General features: G+C 39.7%; 1 protein-coding gene across 1 annotated transcript in view; it reads right to left on the bottom strand.

The window, feature by feature from the left end:
• The window catches only part of erf (Ets2 repressor factor), a 62,366-nt gene extending 44,251 nt beyond the window's left edge, over positions 1–18,115 (bottom strand). The window contains exon 1 of the mRNA XM_015401584.1: positions 17,537–18,115. Within this exon, the coding sequence (XP_015257070.1) occupies positions 17,537–17,558 (22 nt within the window). The 5' untranslated portion in view covers positions 17,559–18,115. The remainder of the gene's footprint in view (positions 1–17,536) is intronic.
• Positions 18,116–19,297: the final 1,182 nt, after the last annotated feature.

Below are 19,297 nucleotides of genomic sequence, written 5' to 3'. Positions count from 1 at the left end.
TAAAAAAAAAATCATAAAGATTTGGCTTTTTTTGTATATATCTGCATATGAAGACTTAAAAAAATCTTCAGGTACAGAAGAAGGACTGCTGAATAGGAAAAAATTTGAAAAGAGAAATGAATGAGCCGTGGGGGAGGAAGCGAGATCACGCAGATATGACTGAGAGACTGTGAAAGCAGTGAACTTTCTCCCTTCTGTCGGTTTACTGCCTGGATGGGGTTATGTAAGAGTCCAGTGTATACACACACCGATTACCCCCGCTTGGTGAAACTCACAACATGAGGCATTACCTCAGTGTGCTGGGTGTTTATGTGGGTACATCTGTATGAACATAGAATATATTGTTCACCTCTATGAACCAACTACATTCTAATCATGTGATAGACACGAGGTTTTGTTTTAAATGTGATTTAAACAGTCAGACTATGAGGTATCTAAAGTATCAGCAGGATTTCCTATAAAGGGATAGTCTCTCCAGCTGATTGATAAAGCAGAACAATACAACTATAAAACCACCAATCTATTGATCCATATATATATTTCTAATATATATCGGCATTAAATCTGTGATTGTATAAAGTTCAGAGTTATCAAGCTCTTCTAATAAAGACACATCTCTGTACATTTGAAAAAGAAATAATTATTCTGGAGGATTTTTTCCCCCTCTGTTGGGTAATTGAGGAAACATAAACAAGTGACTGCTTCTGTATTAAACTACGACTCAAAGGATGACTCAAATTGTGACTAGTGAACCATTAAATGGCAAGGAGCAGCATTTCGCACAATAATAGAACAACTATTACTGTAGGACACCACAGTGGCAGTCACTGAAAAAAGCAGATTAGCAGCATGCGCCTAACAAATGCGTAACACCTCTACTGCATGTCACAAATCCCTGCAACTGCATGTTTTGATTAGGACCTAGTTATACTGTATAGGATAGTATTTTATACGTAGAAGTTAAAGGGCAACGCTGTTTTTTTTTTTTTTTTTACATTGGGCCCTTGATTTTATGTTATTACATCATGTTCTACTCACCCATATGAGTTTTGTGTCATTTGGAGCCGTTCTGAAGATATTCCGTTAGGTTATATCCAAGTAATGTCTTCCTATGGGCAACAACTAGAAGGCACAAACTAAACTGTTCATAATTTATTCTTTATGGTACGCCAGCATTAATAACATGTAGGCTAATCCCTGTCCCCCAGACATCCGCGATTATATTATTTATATTTATATCTTTTAAAAACAAAGCGGAGTGTGTATGACGTCATCCGCACACCGGACTGGAGTCATAACAGGCAGCCCGGGCCACAGGCGGCTACGCTCTACCCCTTCTCTTCATTTGGCTAGCTAATCTGAATCGTTCAACTCCATTTCAAGAGAGAGATCATCTGAGGTAGTAGCACTAGACATCTTCCAGGCATATGAGTAAAACTAGCAGCAGTTCAGCGGACAGGATGACTGAACGGTAGCCGGCGCGCCCGAATGACGTCATACACGCACCGCTTTGTTTTTAAAAGATATAAATATAAAAAGTATAACCATGGATGTCTGGCAGACAGTGATTAACCTACATGTTATGAATGCTGGCGTACCATAAATGATAAATTATGAACAGTTTAGTTTGTGCCTTCAAGTCGTTTTTAGAACAGCTCCAAATGACAAAAAACTCATATGGGTGAGTAGAACACGATGTAATAATGTCAAATCAAGGGCCAAAAAAAAACACGGCGTTTTCATTTAAACATTTTAGAGAAGCACAGAGAAACTGAAGGGTAACCAGAAACTAACTTATCTTTGGCTTAATAAGTTGAACAGTTGTCAGAAAACCTGAAAGTTGTGGACTGGAATAAAGCATCCTCCTTCCCTGGTTAACCCCAAGTTGCTTACCAAAGCATGTACCTCTGTGTTTGTAACTATTAGTTAAAAATATATGCAAAAGGCAATAATACTTAAAAATATTATTAACAAGTGTTCATGTTCATTTGTGTGGAGCAAAGAGCCCAGATAGTTAAGCTTCTGGAAAATGTCTGCTGTTTTGATATAAAAAAGTTAAAAACATTTTTAATGACGTCTACCTTCCAAAACAGGTTGTTTAAAAAAAAAAGGTTATCTTTCAAGCCAACCCTTTCATTTACAGTTGTGCTTGCTAAAACCCCCCAGTGTTTGCGACACCAAAACTATTAGTGACGTAGGAAAGTGTGGTGAGAATGAGGATTTAAGTGTGACATGGGATGCAGCCTAAATGGGTGATATGAGTCAAACACACAGGTCTCTTATCTTCCCTCGTACTTCTTCTCTCTGCCTGTTTAAAGCACTAAACTAAGGCCAAGGGAGCACCTTATCCCAGAACCTGGCTAATTATTTGGCAAGACAAGCACATAAATCCAACTAACACCCACACGAACACAGCACTTGGACGCTAACCGACTAAGGAGCAGCTAAACAACATCTGAAAGATTACAGAGACTCTGCATACTAGCTGTGTGTATGAGAAAATACTTTTTTTTTCTAAAATAATGGTTACAGCATTTTCGTTTTCTACCATCTTGAGGTAAAGGGTGTGGTGTTTTGATTGGCACCTACTTGCGGGGTCTGAGGTCCTGTTTCCCAGGAAACATGTATACATAATAGTACCGTTTACTACAAGTGCACATGCTGACAGTTTAAAACCAGACGCTGCATGTCACAGAAAATATGCAAATAAAGTCTGCTTTTCTGCAACCTGAATAACGTAATGTGCTGCTGGGGATTAAAGTAGAAATCTCATAAATGAAGTCTTTGCACGAGCGTCGTTTTAGTTATCTGCACACACCCGTTTACTGCAGCCAGACGGCTCGTCTCCTAACAGTTTCTTACCCAGACCTAAGACCAACCACACCGGGCCTAATTCTCTCCAACCATCAGACCTGTGGTTTCCCAAGTTAAACCTGTTGTCCCGCCCTCCCTGCCTCCAGGCTTTGAAAATCCCCCCCATTGCATGCCTTCCTGTAATTCTTCCCTGCTTTCATATTCCCCCTCTCACCCTGTGACTGGTCAGGGGATCTAGCTCCCTGTTCTCAAAAGCCTTAATCCCATAAAAAACAATGACTGCATGCGTTTGTGCGGCAGGGTTATATGTGCGTGCACCCACCGGATTCAGCTGCCTGGCTGTTACGTAATTTCTCTGGGCCACGGCTGATACTAAAAATGGACAGGGATAATACTATTGTGACCGAGGCCAAGTCTACTGTACAGCACAGGGGCAAGGTGCACACATGAAGAAAAAGTTTTGTCCTTTTTTGCCATTTCACCAATTGAACAAGCCTCATTAGTGCCGGGTGAAAGATCAGCCTTCAGAATTTAACCAGTAGTTGATCGTAGATTTCAGAAGAAACAGGAACAAGTAAAATCCTACTAATATAGAAGACGTGGAGCTGATGGGGAAGTATACATACCTTAATGTTCAGCTCGACAACAGACTTGACTGGAGAAGCAACTGTAAAACGGTCAACAAAAAGGAATAGAGCAGATTGTACTTCCTTAGTAAACTTATTCCCCATTTACACTAGCCATCTGAAACCCGATCCGTGACGAGTTCGGACCAAGCTACAGCTCTCAAGGCGGGAATAACGCGAACCAAAATGGCAGCGCCCATACCATTCAGGAACTTATTGCCTGGATAGTGTCTTCTGCCCAAATTTCAATGAGAGCCTCGGTTATCCCAGGTCGCACCACGCTCTTTTGATTCCATTTATTGTTAATAAGCTGAGAAGAAGATCATGTTGTGAACAGATGAAGAGATCTGTGAATTGCAAAGGCAGAAAACCTGCGAAATGAGTCAGCTGACTGTTAATAGGAGATGAAGCGGTCTGCTCATGTGCTCTTTGTTATCAGAGACTGAACCACAGATGAACCGTGCCGAGCCCTACTGTTGAACTAGTACTAGATTAGCGGTTGTGTCTGGCACAGTCCAGTTCAGTTGTGTTCCATTTACACTCAACGGTTATTTCGGTTACGTGCTCGAACCGTCCTCTGCAAGGTTTCAAAAGGGTAGTTTAAATGGGTTCTTCATTGTTGGTAAAAAGACAAAGTCTGTTGTGGAGAGGGTGATCTCTTCTTCCATCATTTGCTGGCGTAACAGCACCCAAGCAAATGATTTAAAGAAGCTTACCAAGCTGATAAGGATCTGCTCTGTTCTACCAACTCCTCTAGAAACCCTGGAGAGGATTTCAAGAATAACTCTTCTAAAAATAATAAACATTGTGGAGAACATCCACTTAATCAAATTGTGTAAACATAAACAGAATGTCTTCAGACAAAGACTTCTCAAGGTACGGTTCAAAACAGAGCACTACATGAGATCCTTTCTGCCAAGAGCCATCAACACCTACAACAACTCAGTGAAAACAAACAACAAAAAAGAAAAACATATTAGTTACAATTGGGGATGGGCAATAGGACCTAAAGATCTAATCTCTGATTTGTTTCCTATGTAATCTGATAAAACAATATTTTTTGGCACTTAAGTTTCATATTAAAATGTCAAATGACTTGTATTACTTTAGAACTCAAGGTGACCTTAATTCAAACGGCAACGAAATTCACGCTGTGAAAACTGCTTCTAAAAAAAAATCAAGTATCACAACAAACAACGAAAATATATGGCAAAATGTTTCAGCTAGTGGTGTTACTCAGAGAAAGAGTTTATCAGTTATGAGTCAACATCTAGGAACAACTTTTATGAACCAACATCACTGTGCTAGCTATGAAGGAGTGGTTTGATAAAAAAAAAATAAAAATCAGAAAAATTTGATCATTAAAATAATATTTAAACCCCAATTTTGCAAAAATAATTGTTAACCAAACTATATGTATAATAAATAAATAAATTGATAAATAAATAAAGCACTGCTAAGAGCTATTTATTTTTTTAAGTTGATGACAGTGTCTTACTTTCCTTTTCCACGGGGTTAAAATCACTATGCTGGAGATAAAACCCACCTTTAGATCTCTGCAATGCATTGTTAGCAGAATTGCAATGGAGGTAAAAGACATCTTACAAACTCGCTGATACAAAATTGCAGCATACCTTGGTTATTACAAGAGGTTACCTGAGCTACTGTCTCCATAACAACCATTTAAACTCTATGTACATGCCAAGCAGCAGAGCGCTGCTCTGTGCATCTGTCATGAAAATACATTTATCCATTGGCTAAACTGTACTGGGACCTAAAATAAAAAATTTAAAAAAGTTAGCTTTGGGGAGATGAGGCTAAGATGATGATTTTTTTTTTTGCAACAAAAAAATCAAAAGTTGGTTTAATTTGAAACCAAGTAAGGTAGAGGATATGTAATGCTATGGGCCTGTAAATCAGCCCTGTATGGGGGCCAGTGTTTATATAACAATAACAGAAAAATCAATGTTTATAAACTGATCTCTAGTTTATTTGAAAACAAAATCTGTAGAACACTCTTAGCAAAGTATATTGCAGAAAAGAAATTGGTTTGAAACAAAAAATGTATGAAGCCAAATAGATTTTAATGCACAGGAACAACAGCCATGTCCTCCAAGTCCCTGTCCTTGAGTGAGTGTAGCACATCAATTATTTAACTGAACATCAAATCACTTGCACCGCTTCTAAAAAGAGCTACGCTTTACGTCAAGAAACCTAAAGAGCTCAAAAGTGGTGAAATACAGAGCACACAGAGACAAACTTTCTGCAAAATACCGCCTGATTTAGAGTACATGTGAGCTGGAAGATTGGCTGCTTTTCCTATTAAAATTTAATCAGTTTGCTTTCCTATAAATACTTTTCCAATAATCCAATACATTATTCAGTTTCTCTTAAGCTGTTGTCCACAAAGAAAGGGGAGCGCATTAGTAAGGTTGGAAGTCTGAAGATCGTTTAAGAAGAGAGAAACATGTTTGCAAAGACAGTTATCCAATAAAACATATCCTTTAAGACCACATTTCATGAAAAGAAATCAAGATGATCAAGATAAAGCTGCATGCAGTTACAATCAACCCTCAGCTTTCAGGTTACTCGGATCAAGGTTAAATAACACTGATATTCTGTCAACGGAGATTTTTTTCTCATGAGTATGAAACATTTACTTGTTGAGCTGTGCTGGCTTAAAGAAAAAATACGAGAGGGACGGAGTTAGGGTGACATAAAGCGGGAATGAGGGAAAGAGAAGGAGCAGGCTAATGGAAGAGGAGCTGCCACTGGGGTATTAGTTCATAGATTGGTGACAAAGAAATGATAGCAGGAGGGAGGAGAGGATGGTGGGACAGGAGGGTCAACTGATACATAAAAAGCTTTCACTCCCCTGCAGGGACGTCTGCATCTGCAGGCAAATACAAGAGTCTGAGATAAAAAGCAGAATCTGCTGCACTCAACAAAGACATGTGTTATGTCCCTCTATCCTTATGGGGACTTTCCATTTACTTCTATAGCCCAAACTAGACCCTAACCCTACCAATTACCAACACATACCTAGCCCGTAAACTCCATCCACACTTTAGCCCTGAACCTAACCCTCCACCCATTGGGGAGAACTCTCCATATGGGGACGAGTTGACTTATCTCCACAATGTAGCATATTCTTTGGAAACTGGCTTTAGACTGTCCCCACAGGGTTAAGAAAAAACATGCCACAAACAAGTTTTGCAGAACAAGCCCATCTGGCTGAAGAGTCACAAGTTTTGCTAAAGCGCAGAATTCAGCAACAGGCCTTTGATTGCAGATTAGCCTTGATTGGTCTAATTTGGTCTGAGACAGCGGGTTTGTGCTTCTAAATCTAGCAGACAGTGCCTGGAAATAGACTTGTCCAGAAAGCTCAAATTAGATTAAGCACTCATGGTGGACAAATAACAGAGGATGTCCTCTCTGTGGTTAACTCCAGTTATTCCCTCAATCTAAACTTGCTAGTGCAGCTGAACAGAGGGGTCATTCTGCCGCAATTATGGGTCTCGTCTATATAAACACCTGCTAATGGCAGAACTATTAAAAAGATGCTATGATACATTTAAAGTGATGTTCTGTGAAGTTTTAGTGATGGGTTCCTTAACTGTAGCAAAAGTGTGTTTTAATACGATGAATTTTGAGAAAGTGATGCAATCAGAGCAGTTAGTCAGGAAGGAGTACCTAACCATTGCTGCTTTTACTGAAATTCATTGACACTTAAAGTAAATGGGGTCTAGGCATTACCAAATTGGGTTCAGTAAAATTACCTTAAGTAGCTCCTTTCAATTCAGTGGACTGTTCAAACATTTGCAATTTTAATTAGGATTTTTTTTTTCAAAACAACATGCAAAGACAATTAGACAGTTGATTCGGGCTGCAAGAGAGACAGAGAGTGCTACTCATTAGAAAGATATCAGCAAAACCTTTATCTTTCCTTTGTCAGGGAATTGTTCAGGTCATCTCTATGTCATGTATTTGTTCTGACCAGGTGAGTCCAATCTGCACAGGTTAAACCAGATTGGATTCAGCTGGTTCAGTGGCTGGGAAGAACAAATACATGACAAAGAGATGACTTGATGTCTCCAGATCCCCCCATCTCTGGAATATGCGTAGGTTCAAAATTTGAATAGCCTTTGACGAAATTTAAATATATTTTTGGTATAATGCTCCAAATAGATTCCTACTGAAAATTTAACATTTAACACCAAATGCCGTAACCTGATTTTTTAACCTAACAACTTTACATTAAGATCAGCAGAGCATCGTTCATTTCCATGACAAAACATCCAACCTCTTTTCTAAGCTGAATGCAAATGCCTGTCTCAATGACATCTGAAATTAGTTCAATCAGCTTTACACCAAATAAAAATCAATAAAAGAGCAGCGACAATGCATGGAGGAATAAGGTGAAGACCATCACGGTCCATGTGAAAGACACACAGACAAAGGAAGAGCAATGACTGGTTGAAACAAAAACTCAAAACGTGATCTTGCATTCCTTACATGGGGTGAAGAGAAGGGGAGAGCGAGGACAAGGGAGAGAGGGGGAGCAAGAGAGTGGTGGGGGTGGGGTGGGGGGACAAGGGAGAAAGTTTAACTTGGCGCCAGACAGCATTTCAAGACCCGGCAGCCAACCACAGACACACACACACCAAATATCGACACTGTGAGTGGCACAGAAGTTCTTTTGGTGACTTCCCATAATCCAGAATTAGATTAGATATTTGCCCTCCACCCTCACTTACTGGGTCCAACACAGAGGCAGATTCCCAGATAAAAATAGCCAGGGGAACTATTTGAACACTGCTGGCTTTTTCTAGGGAGTGTCCGCTGCCTGCACTGGACATGAGGGGTTAGAGCGGGGTTAGGAGCGCCACTCACCACCCCGCTAAAAATCAGACAGCCTGTGGCATGGAGGGACAGGACAGCCCTCATCACAGTCTGAGCAAAAAGAAGCACATTATTACAGAGGCTGAACATTTAAAAAATATATATTCTGCATATGTACAAATTATGCACTACATATTTTGGTTCTTGCACATTAGGAGACAGAATTAACAGATTTCATGCGTCTGGTCCTGTTGAGATGCTCCTAAAGTATAAAGCAGGAATACCTGTTCAGGTAATTTCCCGTAATGCAACTGCTCATATCATTTGAAGATTTTGTGACAGACAACAAAAGGAGCACTTTTGCTTTACATAATAATAAAATCCGAAAAGTATCAAGCACATTTGTTTTTTTAGCCCCTTATAACTTTAATAGGCTTAAATAAAATCCTGTGTAGTTTCTTTCAGAAGTCACCCAACTATTAAACAGTTTGTCAGCAAGTAATATAATCTCAGTGTAGATGCAGCTGCTTCTTTGAAGCCTTAGAGGTTTACTAGACAAGACTGGTAAACAGATAGCATCATAAAGACTAAACAACACACAGACCAGATGGAAGGTTGTGGAAAACTTTAAAGCAGTTGGGTTAAAAAAAAAAAATTTTGCAATAGAGCATCAATATAAGTAGACGGAAAGAGATCCATGGAAACTCTGAAGAAGCTCCGGAAATCCCCACGTGTTGACAGCACCAGCATTAGTTGTCTAAATCATAAATCTAGCCTTTGCAGAAGAGAGAGTAATCATGTGAGGGGAGGAGACAAAATTTTCACACAACTCCTGATAGCAAACCAACACAACAACACCCTGATCACACTGTCTCCATGGTAAAGCTTGGTGGTGGCAGCATCCTGCTGTGGGGATGTGCCTTTTGAGCAGGAATGAGGAAACTGGTCAAAGGTGGAGGGTTGTATTTGAAAACAGGGCTGTAACAGTTGGCTTCATACTTGAATGACAAACCCTAAGTGCCTAAGCGCTGTCACAGTCTTGACAGCTTACACCCTGATTATATTCTAACCAGTAGCAAGGTGACAGTCCGCGCTCTAACCTAAAGGACATTGCTTTGTTCCGCTCCAAAATAAAACCTCTCATCTAGAGGGATCAGAGGCATAGAGTTACCCTATCGCCAAGTGTGGATGTGTGTGTGTGGATGTCATCGGACTCGGATCAGTTTCACTGGCGCCGCCGTCACCGAGAGGCTGTTACATACACCCACGAGCGCGGACATACAAAGGTCTGTTACCTTTAAAGAGCTGCCCACGTCGAATACATACACTCTACATATTGTTTCATGACTGCGTGCCTTTTAGTCACCTCTAGAGAAGAATGTGAACAGTGGGGTTGTGTAAAGTCCCCTCATTACATTACAAACACACATGCATGAGCAGACAGCTGCTGAACAGAGCAGGTCAAACCATGCATTCTCAACAGGAATTTTGATACTCATTTAAAAAAGAGAAGCATGTATGATGAACTAATATGCCTACTGTTACTTTTTTTTTTAGACAAACTTTTGGCACCTTATAATCAGATGCATTCTAGTGATTCACATTAATCTAGTCTGCGAGAATGCATACTATCCTTGGTGATATAAACATGTTGAAGAGAGGCTAAGCATTGTGTTTTCTCCCTCGTGTGTAATGCAGCACAGCCGGCAACTATTAACCTTCTAAGCAGGAATGTGGGAGGTCCAAGAATTCATATAAAAAAAGCTGCAGCCTGTGCGTGAGTGTGTGTGTGTCTTTTCTGTATGAGCAGCCACAAATATGTTCTTCAAGAGAGCTACAGTATTTCATCAACGCTACGTCCTGTTCACACATGCAGACCCAGTCCATTACTGTCCTGAATGATAACCAATAAAGGTCTAAGTGGGTCCGGTGGAAGTAGACTCATCTCACATGGGAGTAAAAAAGGGAGTTTTTGTAGCATCAAACTAATCAAACGATAATAGGAAAGTAACATTTGAGGAAGAGGTAGGAACAGCGCACCACTGGGGGTGCAGCCACAAGCATCGGGGCCTTGCTGGCTGTGGTCTCTCTGGTCAAGGGCGACGTTGGACTAATGGAGCAGAGGTCCATTAGTGACGACTGGCTGGGCACATTGTTCCCTTTGGTCACATTCCTCGCTAAAACATTTCCACATGAGACTGCCTTCCGACCAGAAGTCATTTGTCTACTTAGCATCACAGAGGGTCGCATCAAAACTTTCATGACAAATATTTATAACCGGAAAAGCACAGAAACGGGGACAGGCTGGAATGAGACATTTCAAAAACATTTACACAAAAAACAGCAGGACGGGTTTTTATGAGCATTGAAAATAAGCAAAACTGTTTTTCAGCTTTACAGACCAGCCGTCTGGGAATCTTTCTGAACCTGGTCGCTTCAGTGCTTCATGTAAAGGTGACACTCTGTCTGCTGGTGGGGCAGAAGTGCTTGTGTTCCTCTGCCTGAAAGTGCATTCAGGGTAAATGCAAGACGATTACAGAGTCTAAGGCACATGGGGTGGTTGGTCCATGTTTTCATAGGTCCTCAAACAAACAGCTTGGTCACATAAATGTGCAAAATAGGATGTGAATCTGTTTATAAACCCGGTTTCTGCGGCCGTTTTGAAAATCTCAGTGTAACCAGCCATTTAGCTGACCAAACAGCGTCATTACTTGTATATTATGGGTAAAAACCAACATTAGCAAGGCAGAAAGTGAATAAAAATACATCTAAAACACAAGATAAACTTTATAAACATTTTCTAGACTTCCAGAAGGTTGTTTTAACATGAAGTGAAACTAAATAAATTTGTGTTTTCCAATTCAACTTGAAGATGTTTATGAGAGGGACACAGTGCATGAGGCTGTATATGAATTAAATGCAGGGAGGATCCATTTTGATGCAACAGGTTAAAGAAAAAAACCCCCAAAACTATACAAAATGTTATGCGTTTGTTTCTGTGGCTGTTACCCTCGTTAAAAGTTGTTAAGGATGAAGCCCAGTGTCAGTCAAAGGGCTGTTAGGCTCATAAAATGTGAGTGTATCTGCCTGGTGTTCAATACAAAAGTGACTTTTAAGCACAGCCAATTACAGAACAATAAACTGAAGAAAACCTTGAAAATGGCTGATATACCCAAAACAAGATTAGTGAATTAGCCTTATATGCCGAGTGATGATATATATAATAACAATTTCTGATGTTTTTTTTTTTATCAACTTATCCGCTTAAGGACTGTAACACATCTAAATATTTATTTACAGTTGATTCTCATGTAAATGGAGGTAGTAAATGTAGTGATAAATCCACTGGAGAATAAAGGAATTACAAGTTTCTAAACCAAGGGATTAGTCTCTAACCTGTTTCATTTTTTTATATTAAAATAGAGAATGTGTTGCAAGCTGCATTCATAGATTGAAAACAGTGAAAGCTCCAAGCGATGATGAATCTTACCATTTAAAGTCGTAGGGAAGTGGCTGTTCCAACCGTTGCAGTTCTGAATTCTCCCGAGTGGTGTCCAAATTTTACACAAGTGAATAAAGTGAATGTGATTGGTCGTTTATCAACAGGGCGGGATTGTTGTGGCGGAAGGTTCGCAAGCAAGATTGATTGTAGTCGGTTTGTCGGAAGCATCTTGCTAATCAGTTAGCAACTTAGTGCTAGTTGGTTCCCAATGGGAAATTACATTGGGAACAAGTACCACTAAATTGTTGACCTAGAAACAACATTGGAACGCTATGGACGGGGGAAACATGCAAGAGGAGGAGAGCTTTGTGTCAGAGGTCGTGGATGAGTCTTCTCCGTCATACATTTTTTATTTAGAGGAGGAAAGTGGGGACGAAGATGTTTCGAAAAGGACGCCATGGCCGCAGAAGCTTCGTTTGGTGTAGAAGGCTTACAGTCGTACATGTTTGAGCCGTCGCCTCGCAGCGCTGCCAGTTCTGTTAGCTCTACGCCTGCTGAAGACACAGACGTCCATCCCCGTGAACACTGGGATGCGTAACTCAATGGGAAATGCTTCTTATTCCAACTGTTGCGTATATTAGCTGCGACATAAGAAGCAAGATGCTAAGATCGAAAAGTTTAACTGACAGATAACCATTGATATACGATTGGCCAAATTTAGGTGTACAAGCTGACATATAACTAACTGGCCTGCATAGGATAACGGAAAAAAACCCCCACAGATCTTGAGACAGGATTTGTTTTTAAATAGAAATTTAAAATTTTTGGGACAATATCGTCTGATAAAGAGTACATTTATATACATGTTTTAGCCATAATGATTTTACATTTAAATATGATTTCCCTATGACTTTGAAATAAAAAAAGAAAGAAAAATCTGATTTTCCAGTATTTAAGCAGCCAATCATCAATTAGTCATTTAGACTAATGATCTAGTGTCTCCCTAATGATGAAGTATTTTTTATATAACAATATAAACAATTAACTAATGAAATGTAAATGGTAAATATGTGGATTTGATAATTTTCCAGTGCTTCCTCCTGCTTTTTACCGAGTAATAAATAAAATATGCTGGAAGTAGCTGATGAGGTAATGATGCTTTCTATTAGGGGGCCTGTGACCAGCCTATACCGACTTCATACAGCATGGGACATCTCTGGTTACTCCAGTACTTTTTATTGCATCTCAATAAAAAAAGCCCTTTAAGACCATTAAGCCAATAGTAAGAATAGTGAGATAGGACATTTAATGCTTTTTCAAAGCTTTCAAAATGCGTTTAAATCTTACTGACAACTGGTCCATGCTGACTTTAGGTATAATTACAGAAAAATAATCAGTTTTACAACAACAGATGCCTAAATCTGGCCAAGTGTGTTCATCTGAGGGCCTGAATAAATAAACTCAGACTAAAACAGGATAAATATCTCAACAACTCTCTTTGGTGTGTGCAAAAACAACACAAGGGGCTTCCTTAACATTCATCCACATATTTCTCAGCCAAACTGTCTCAACAGCCGGTTTGCTCAAACAGTCTTTGGAGCACGACCAGTTCTGCTGCGGTACGCTATCGGTTTCAAGCTTTTAGGCGTTTTGGCTGAGCCTGATCGCAGCAGGACATATAAACCTGTAACACAAACCTGGTTGTAAAACTCATCTGGGACAGGAAGAAATGCAGGCTTCTGCTGTGGTCAGCGCTGCAAGGGAGTTTTCCCAGATAAAGCTAATCACTGCGCTTATCATCACAGCCGCTGCTGAGATTGAAACCCATATGCTTGCAATCGCGCATGGAAACCCATAGCAGGAAAACATGGGATATTTTACTTTTGTCTGCTGCACTTTCTGTGAGTGTGTTTCTAAAAATAAATGGCAGCACATCTCTGAGGTACATCAGCTTTTAGGAAGCAGCGAAAAGAGAACAACAGAAATCATTAAAAGAAAGTTTTTTTTCAAATCTGCTCCCTTTTTTTCCTCCACACTCTCTCTCTCTCTCTCAACACAAATGCAGAAGAGGAGTCTCTTCATGTGTCAAAAGCACCATCAAACTATGAGCTACTCTGCACCATTATTACTACAATGAGAGGTCCCTGGCCCCACAAGTCCACACACAATCAGTCCCAGGCCCTGCCCCACTCCCACCATTGTCCCACACTCCACACACACCCACACAATGGCCGACTCTAGAGCCAGGGGTCCCACCGTACGATTCCATCACACAAAGACACGCAGTGGTCCTCATCCCGTCAGAGGAGGGAAAAGGGGGGGTGACTGATGGAGGCGGCAAAGACATAAGTGTAACCAGTAAGTCTGATGGAGAAAAATGGAGTTGCAAAACTGCTCTGTTTGTTGTGGGTTGCTGATAAGAGTTTTAATTGTGTTTCTCCAAACCTTTATCACCCCAGTTTAATCAATCATTAGCAATGGCTTTCAGGCACACACAGAGCTGGAGGCACGACTGTGAGTACAGATGAAAGCACCTCTCAAACTCACTGCAATCACTAACAATATCTAATCACCAGAAGTGATCAGATAAAAAAAATAAACTGATTTGAATATTTACCTGTGCTGTAAACCCAGAACCTACTGCCATAGCCGAGAGCAGATGTAAATAAAACCGGTTTGTCTCCGTTTTCACCACATCTAACCAGAAATCCCTTTATCTGTTTAGGCTAATTCAAAAAAAAGAAAGAAAAAAAACATGTTAAAAGGAAGTATAGCGTTTAACAGAAAGGAAGTTAAACTCTACAGAGTGAGCAGATTATCATACAGGACATAATCCCACATCTAACATCCCCACAGAGGAAGGAATGATTACATTTTTTTTTATCTTGCACACTATTCATCCACATCCTGCAACTCTGTTTAATCAAAATGATACATAAAGGTGGGATTGGAACAGAGCAGGGACTGCGTATGTGGAAACAGCAGGAGATCTGATAGAAGCGGGAAAAACCTTGCAGATCAACAGCTTTAATAACCCAGAGTTAAAAGGCACTGCGGAGGTCAGATTTTTAGCCAGACTATGTTCGCCAAATAGTACTAAAAATAAAACACAGTTTATGTAACTTAGAGCATGAAATGCTGTTTTTTTTTATTTATCTTTATTATATTTCAGTGTAACCAAGTAATTCCAATTTAGGAGCTTTTTATAACTTCTATTATGTTCATGAATTCCATTAAATAATTGTAGTTGTTCTAAAACCTTATTAGATTGAACATTTAATTTACCATTATAAATTGCTATAGATTTGCCAGCTAAAGAGTTTCTTTATTTTATTTTAGCACGCAGGTTTAGTGCTTCTACACATAAAGCTGCCTAAGATATATAACCTTTTACCAATTGCATTTTCACTGATCTCAACTGTATCCTATTCAAACACGAATTAAAACAGAACAGTATGTGACTGAATCAGTGAATCTCAGTCTGAAGTGGAAACATTTAAAACCACATTACTTTATAAGCAGATATGCACTGGAACGGTTTTATTTCTAAAAGGCTATTTGAGATGAGATTGTGTTCTGCATTGATGCTATAAAAATACACTTATCTTCTTGAAACAAATATAAATAGGCTTAATAAAACCATAAATAAGGCTCAAATATGTGAGGTTGAATGTTAAACGGCCCCATGAACAGCAGGAGAACAGAAAAAACAAATCAATAACATACTTCAAACCCTAAAAACAAACAAGTTTAGGGCCTTTGGCTATATGCTGCCACACAACACACAGAGTTTATTGTTGTTAAGCAGTTAGCAGTGCTGGTGGGATGTCACGGCAGTCTCCTCTGGGCCACTGAAGTGGATGAGTGTGGGTGAGTGTGGGTGTGTGTACGCTGGAATGTTGAGGGCTGAAGGGCTTAGGCTGGGTGCAGAGGGAGTCAAGAGGAGGCAGGGAAAGGGGGGCTGTCCCAGGAGGAAAGGGTCCTACACAGATTGTCAGTCAAACATGCATGTGATCATGCAAGAAATGCTTCCTAGGAAGTACAAAAAGAAATGGCAATAATTTCCTACAGGAAAAACTATTTTGGAATAATTATACAAAGACAGGAGCGGTTACCGGCATGAAATAAAACAACTTTTTTAACCATTTAGGCACCTTATTCCCAAAGTTTTGCCCTTTCAATAAGACTGGAGAGAAATGAAGGAAAAATAAAGCATTAAAGGCAGAATTACCCCTCCCTCACCCGTTGCTGAAATTTTACATTAGGCTGGTTGGAAGAAGGTTACCCTACTAAAGCTTTTCCTCTAACTTATTTAAAACGTTTTATATATAAATTTGGAGATATTTAATTTCCCTTTAGGATAATAAGGCATTTTTTAAAATTTGAATCGGACTTCCACAATTTCATAACGTTATTTAATGTTTATTTTGTATACAACTGAAGCTGAACAATTTTATTATTCATTACAAAATAATTTCTGTTGATGATTTTTAACTGTGAAAGTCACTTTAAATGTTTATATATATAAAATTCTGGAAAATCCAAAAGGTTAAATCAGTAAAAAATATATTTTTATAATCCAAATAAAAAGATGTAGTGCATTCAGATAACGATCAGTTCTGCAATCCTCACAAAAGGTATAAAAACGACTGTAGGAAATATATAAATATTTGCTACAGATTTCAAGTCTTTGCACAAGACAGACATTAGAATAAACGTCATACATACATATATACATAAATAAAAGACATGGGTATCATTTAACTAATTTCTTTTTTAGATTATACTTCTATTTTTCACAAAAGCCTTTTAACCATTATTATTAGAAGTTATTAAGTGGTCCCTAACTAATCCAGTCACTAAAAAACAGTAGGAAAGTCAGAGTATAGAAACTCAAAGTTCCTTTAATGACCTCATAAAATGTAGAAAGGATCAAGTGTTTTGGAAACAAAGTAAACAATCCTGGTATTAAATTCAATTCTTGGAATACTGCAAGCTTTTATTAGAAATCAATAAAGTTTATAAGCCCTAACTATTGCAATCACTGGGGGGAAAAAAACAATAGAGCAACTTTATTTATTCCAATCCTTTTTCATCTCTCCTCTTTGTTTCTACTAGCAGCTCTTATGAAAATTTTATTAAAATATAGTTAAAGACTTCTGGAAATTAAAAGTAGCTGACAATGATCAAAGAAAGAGCAAAACTTCATAGAAGAAACACATGACGGTACTTCCACTTCCTTATTTCTGGAGAAAATGTACACCAACTTAAAGATAGAGAGAAGCAAGAAAAAGAAAAAAAAAACTTATGAAAGCATTTCGGGAATTACAAACACACACATAGACCTCAGCTGACTGCTGGGAATCCCCCCCATCCACCCACCCACCCCTAACCTCAGCAAACTGACAGGCTAACAATAAAATAAATAAATGCCAGCTCGTTTTATTCCTCTACCTTCCTGGATATGTTCACCTCAGTGCTTCTAGGATCTGTTTTCTGCTAATTATCTGAAATCTTGCGGAAGGAGAAACAAGGTTGTCACGGCGACACGGTAGCATTTGGATAAAAAAAAAAGAAGAGAAAAAGTGTACAGTAGTGAAACCACTTCCTCTCAGACCAGAGTACAGTACCAAACCTGCACCAAACTGAACTAAATCCTGAGAAAGCTGCAGCAGCACATGTGAGAGCAGCATAAATCAACAGGCTCTCTTTGTTTTTCTAAATCATCGATGGAAGTTAGTTATCAGACACTGGCAGTCCTGCTGAGTGAGTAAACAACAGAGACAATGGTGAACAATCATAGCCAACTCACCAGTATCTCCAGGTGTTTTCATTCTGCCTGGATAGGAAAGCTTAAACTGGAGGAACTCCACAAAGTTGCTGGTGGAAGGAGAAGTCAGTCTCTCTCTCTCTTCTTTTCTTCCCACTCCGGTTCCCAGGCTGGAAAACTTGATTAAGACGCACCGAAAACTTTTTCTTTTCTTTCCTTCAGGGAGCTGAAGTGGCTCTGTGAGCAGAGACTCCCCCCCTCCCTCCGCACTTTCACCGTCCGCTCTCAGAAAACTGAAAAGCCCCCAAAATGAGTCGCTGCTGGCTCGGCAGGGAGCGTTTGAATCCGCTCAACTCGCTTTGGGCGAAACAACCAACCGTCCCGATTCGAGGCAGCCGATAAACCGTCCGCTCCTCCTCTGGAAGGAGTTTGGTTAACTGTCCGGGAGCTGCTTACTCCGTCCCGGTCGCATCTTTCGCTCGGTCCGCCTTCAAAGCTCTGCTACTTGTGTGTCAGAAACGAAGGTTAGAAAGCAAACCTGTGTTTCTTCGCAGACTTTTTAGAGCTCCACTCACAGCGCTGCTCACCTCCTCCCCCAACCCCCCACGCGCGCGCGCGCCTCGCTCGGTTCCTCGGGGGTGTCGTGTTTCGCTCGCTCTCTCTTGGCTGGAGCCCCGCCCTCACTGACGAAGAGACAAGAGGGAGGGGGCTAAACTCGCGAGTCACGCCTACTCACCACGAGCCGGGGGGCCCGCGCTGGCGTCACTGCCGCACGCTGCGTTGCCAGGGAGACAGGCTTCAGCTCTCCGCCGTGCTGACATCACATCCGAACGCTGCGAACAGAGAGGCGCGAGCAGGCCGGTTCGCTGTGTTCTTCTGCGTCAGTCAGAGATAATTAAACCTTTTCATATCAGCATAATTACACTTGTTAGATTACATGAAAGCATCAGTTGGTGATTAATACTGAAATCAGAACGTTTCAAAGGGAATTCGCTGCCAACTTTTAAAGTTACAAAATCACTTCCTTTCCACTAAAAAAGTTTTATTTTTTTTATAAGCTTTATGTTTGCCTCCGATAAAGCCTGGATAAGGCCCTTAGCAAAGGTCCCCACCACCAACTTTACTTCCACCGACCTTGGTTTTCAGATGGCCCATTTTTAATCTCTTCATTCTGTTTTATTAAGCAGTTGGAACGACTGCTTTTATTAGATTAGCTACAAATAAATAAATAACATGTATTGTTTGAAATAATTAACACAAATGCTTCATGTTGTGATGCTCTGCAATGCTTTATGAAGCTGGGGTGTTTTGCAAAGTTTTGCTTCTGCCCTGCAATGTACTGCAGACCAGTATAACACGTCACATTTTTATTTAATAAGATGCACCACATGACCTTTAACAGTTTATCAGCTGCAGATTAAAAAGGCAATAGAACATACCAAAAAAATATACATTAAAACCAACTTAAGAAAATAAAGCACCCAAGGATTTGTGCAAAAATCTCCCAATAATTATGTCTGTAAACAGTCTCTTAAATATATTATTTTATTATTATTTATTTTTTAACCAAATATTATCTTTCTTGTTAAAAACTATTTAAAAAAAGTCTGATAAATATTGGTAAATCAAATAATAAACATCAGCGTCTTGTATCCTTTCAGCTGTATGGATTAAACTTTCACACTGAACTTTCATCAATGTATAAAAATCACCTACCATCTATTGACCTTTTAATGCAGCATCTTATTTTTATACTGTCACCCACACCTTTTAATTTAATAAATGTAAATCAGGTTGCTCTTA

The sequence above is a fragment of the Cyprinodon variegatus genome, unplaced genomic scaffold (assembly GCF_000732505.1).
Source record: "Cyprinodon variegatus isolate N-32 unplaced genomic scaffold, C_variegatus-1.0 Scaffold1234, whole genome shotgun sequence".
In the NCBI taxonomy this organism is placed as follows: Eukaryota; Metazoa; Chordata; class Actinopteri; order Cyprinodontiformes; family Cyprinodontidae; genus Cyprinodon; species Cyprinodon variegatus.
This window is presented reverse-complemented; position numbering and strand designations above follow the sequence as displayed.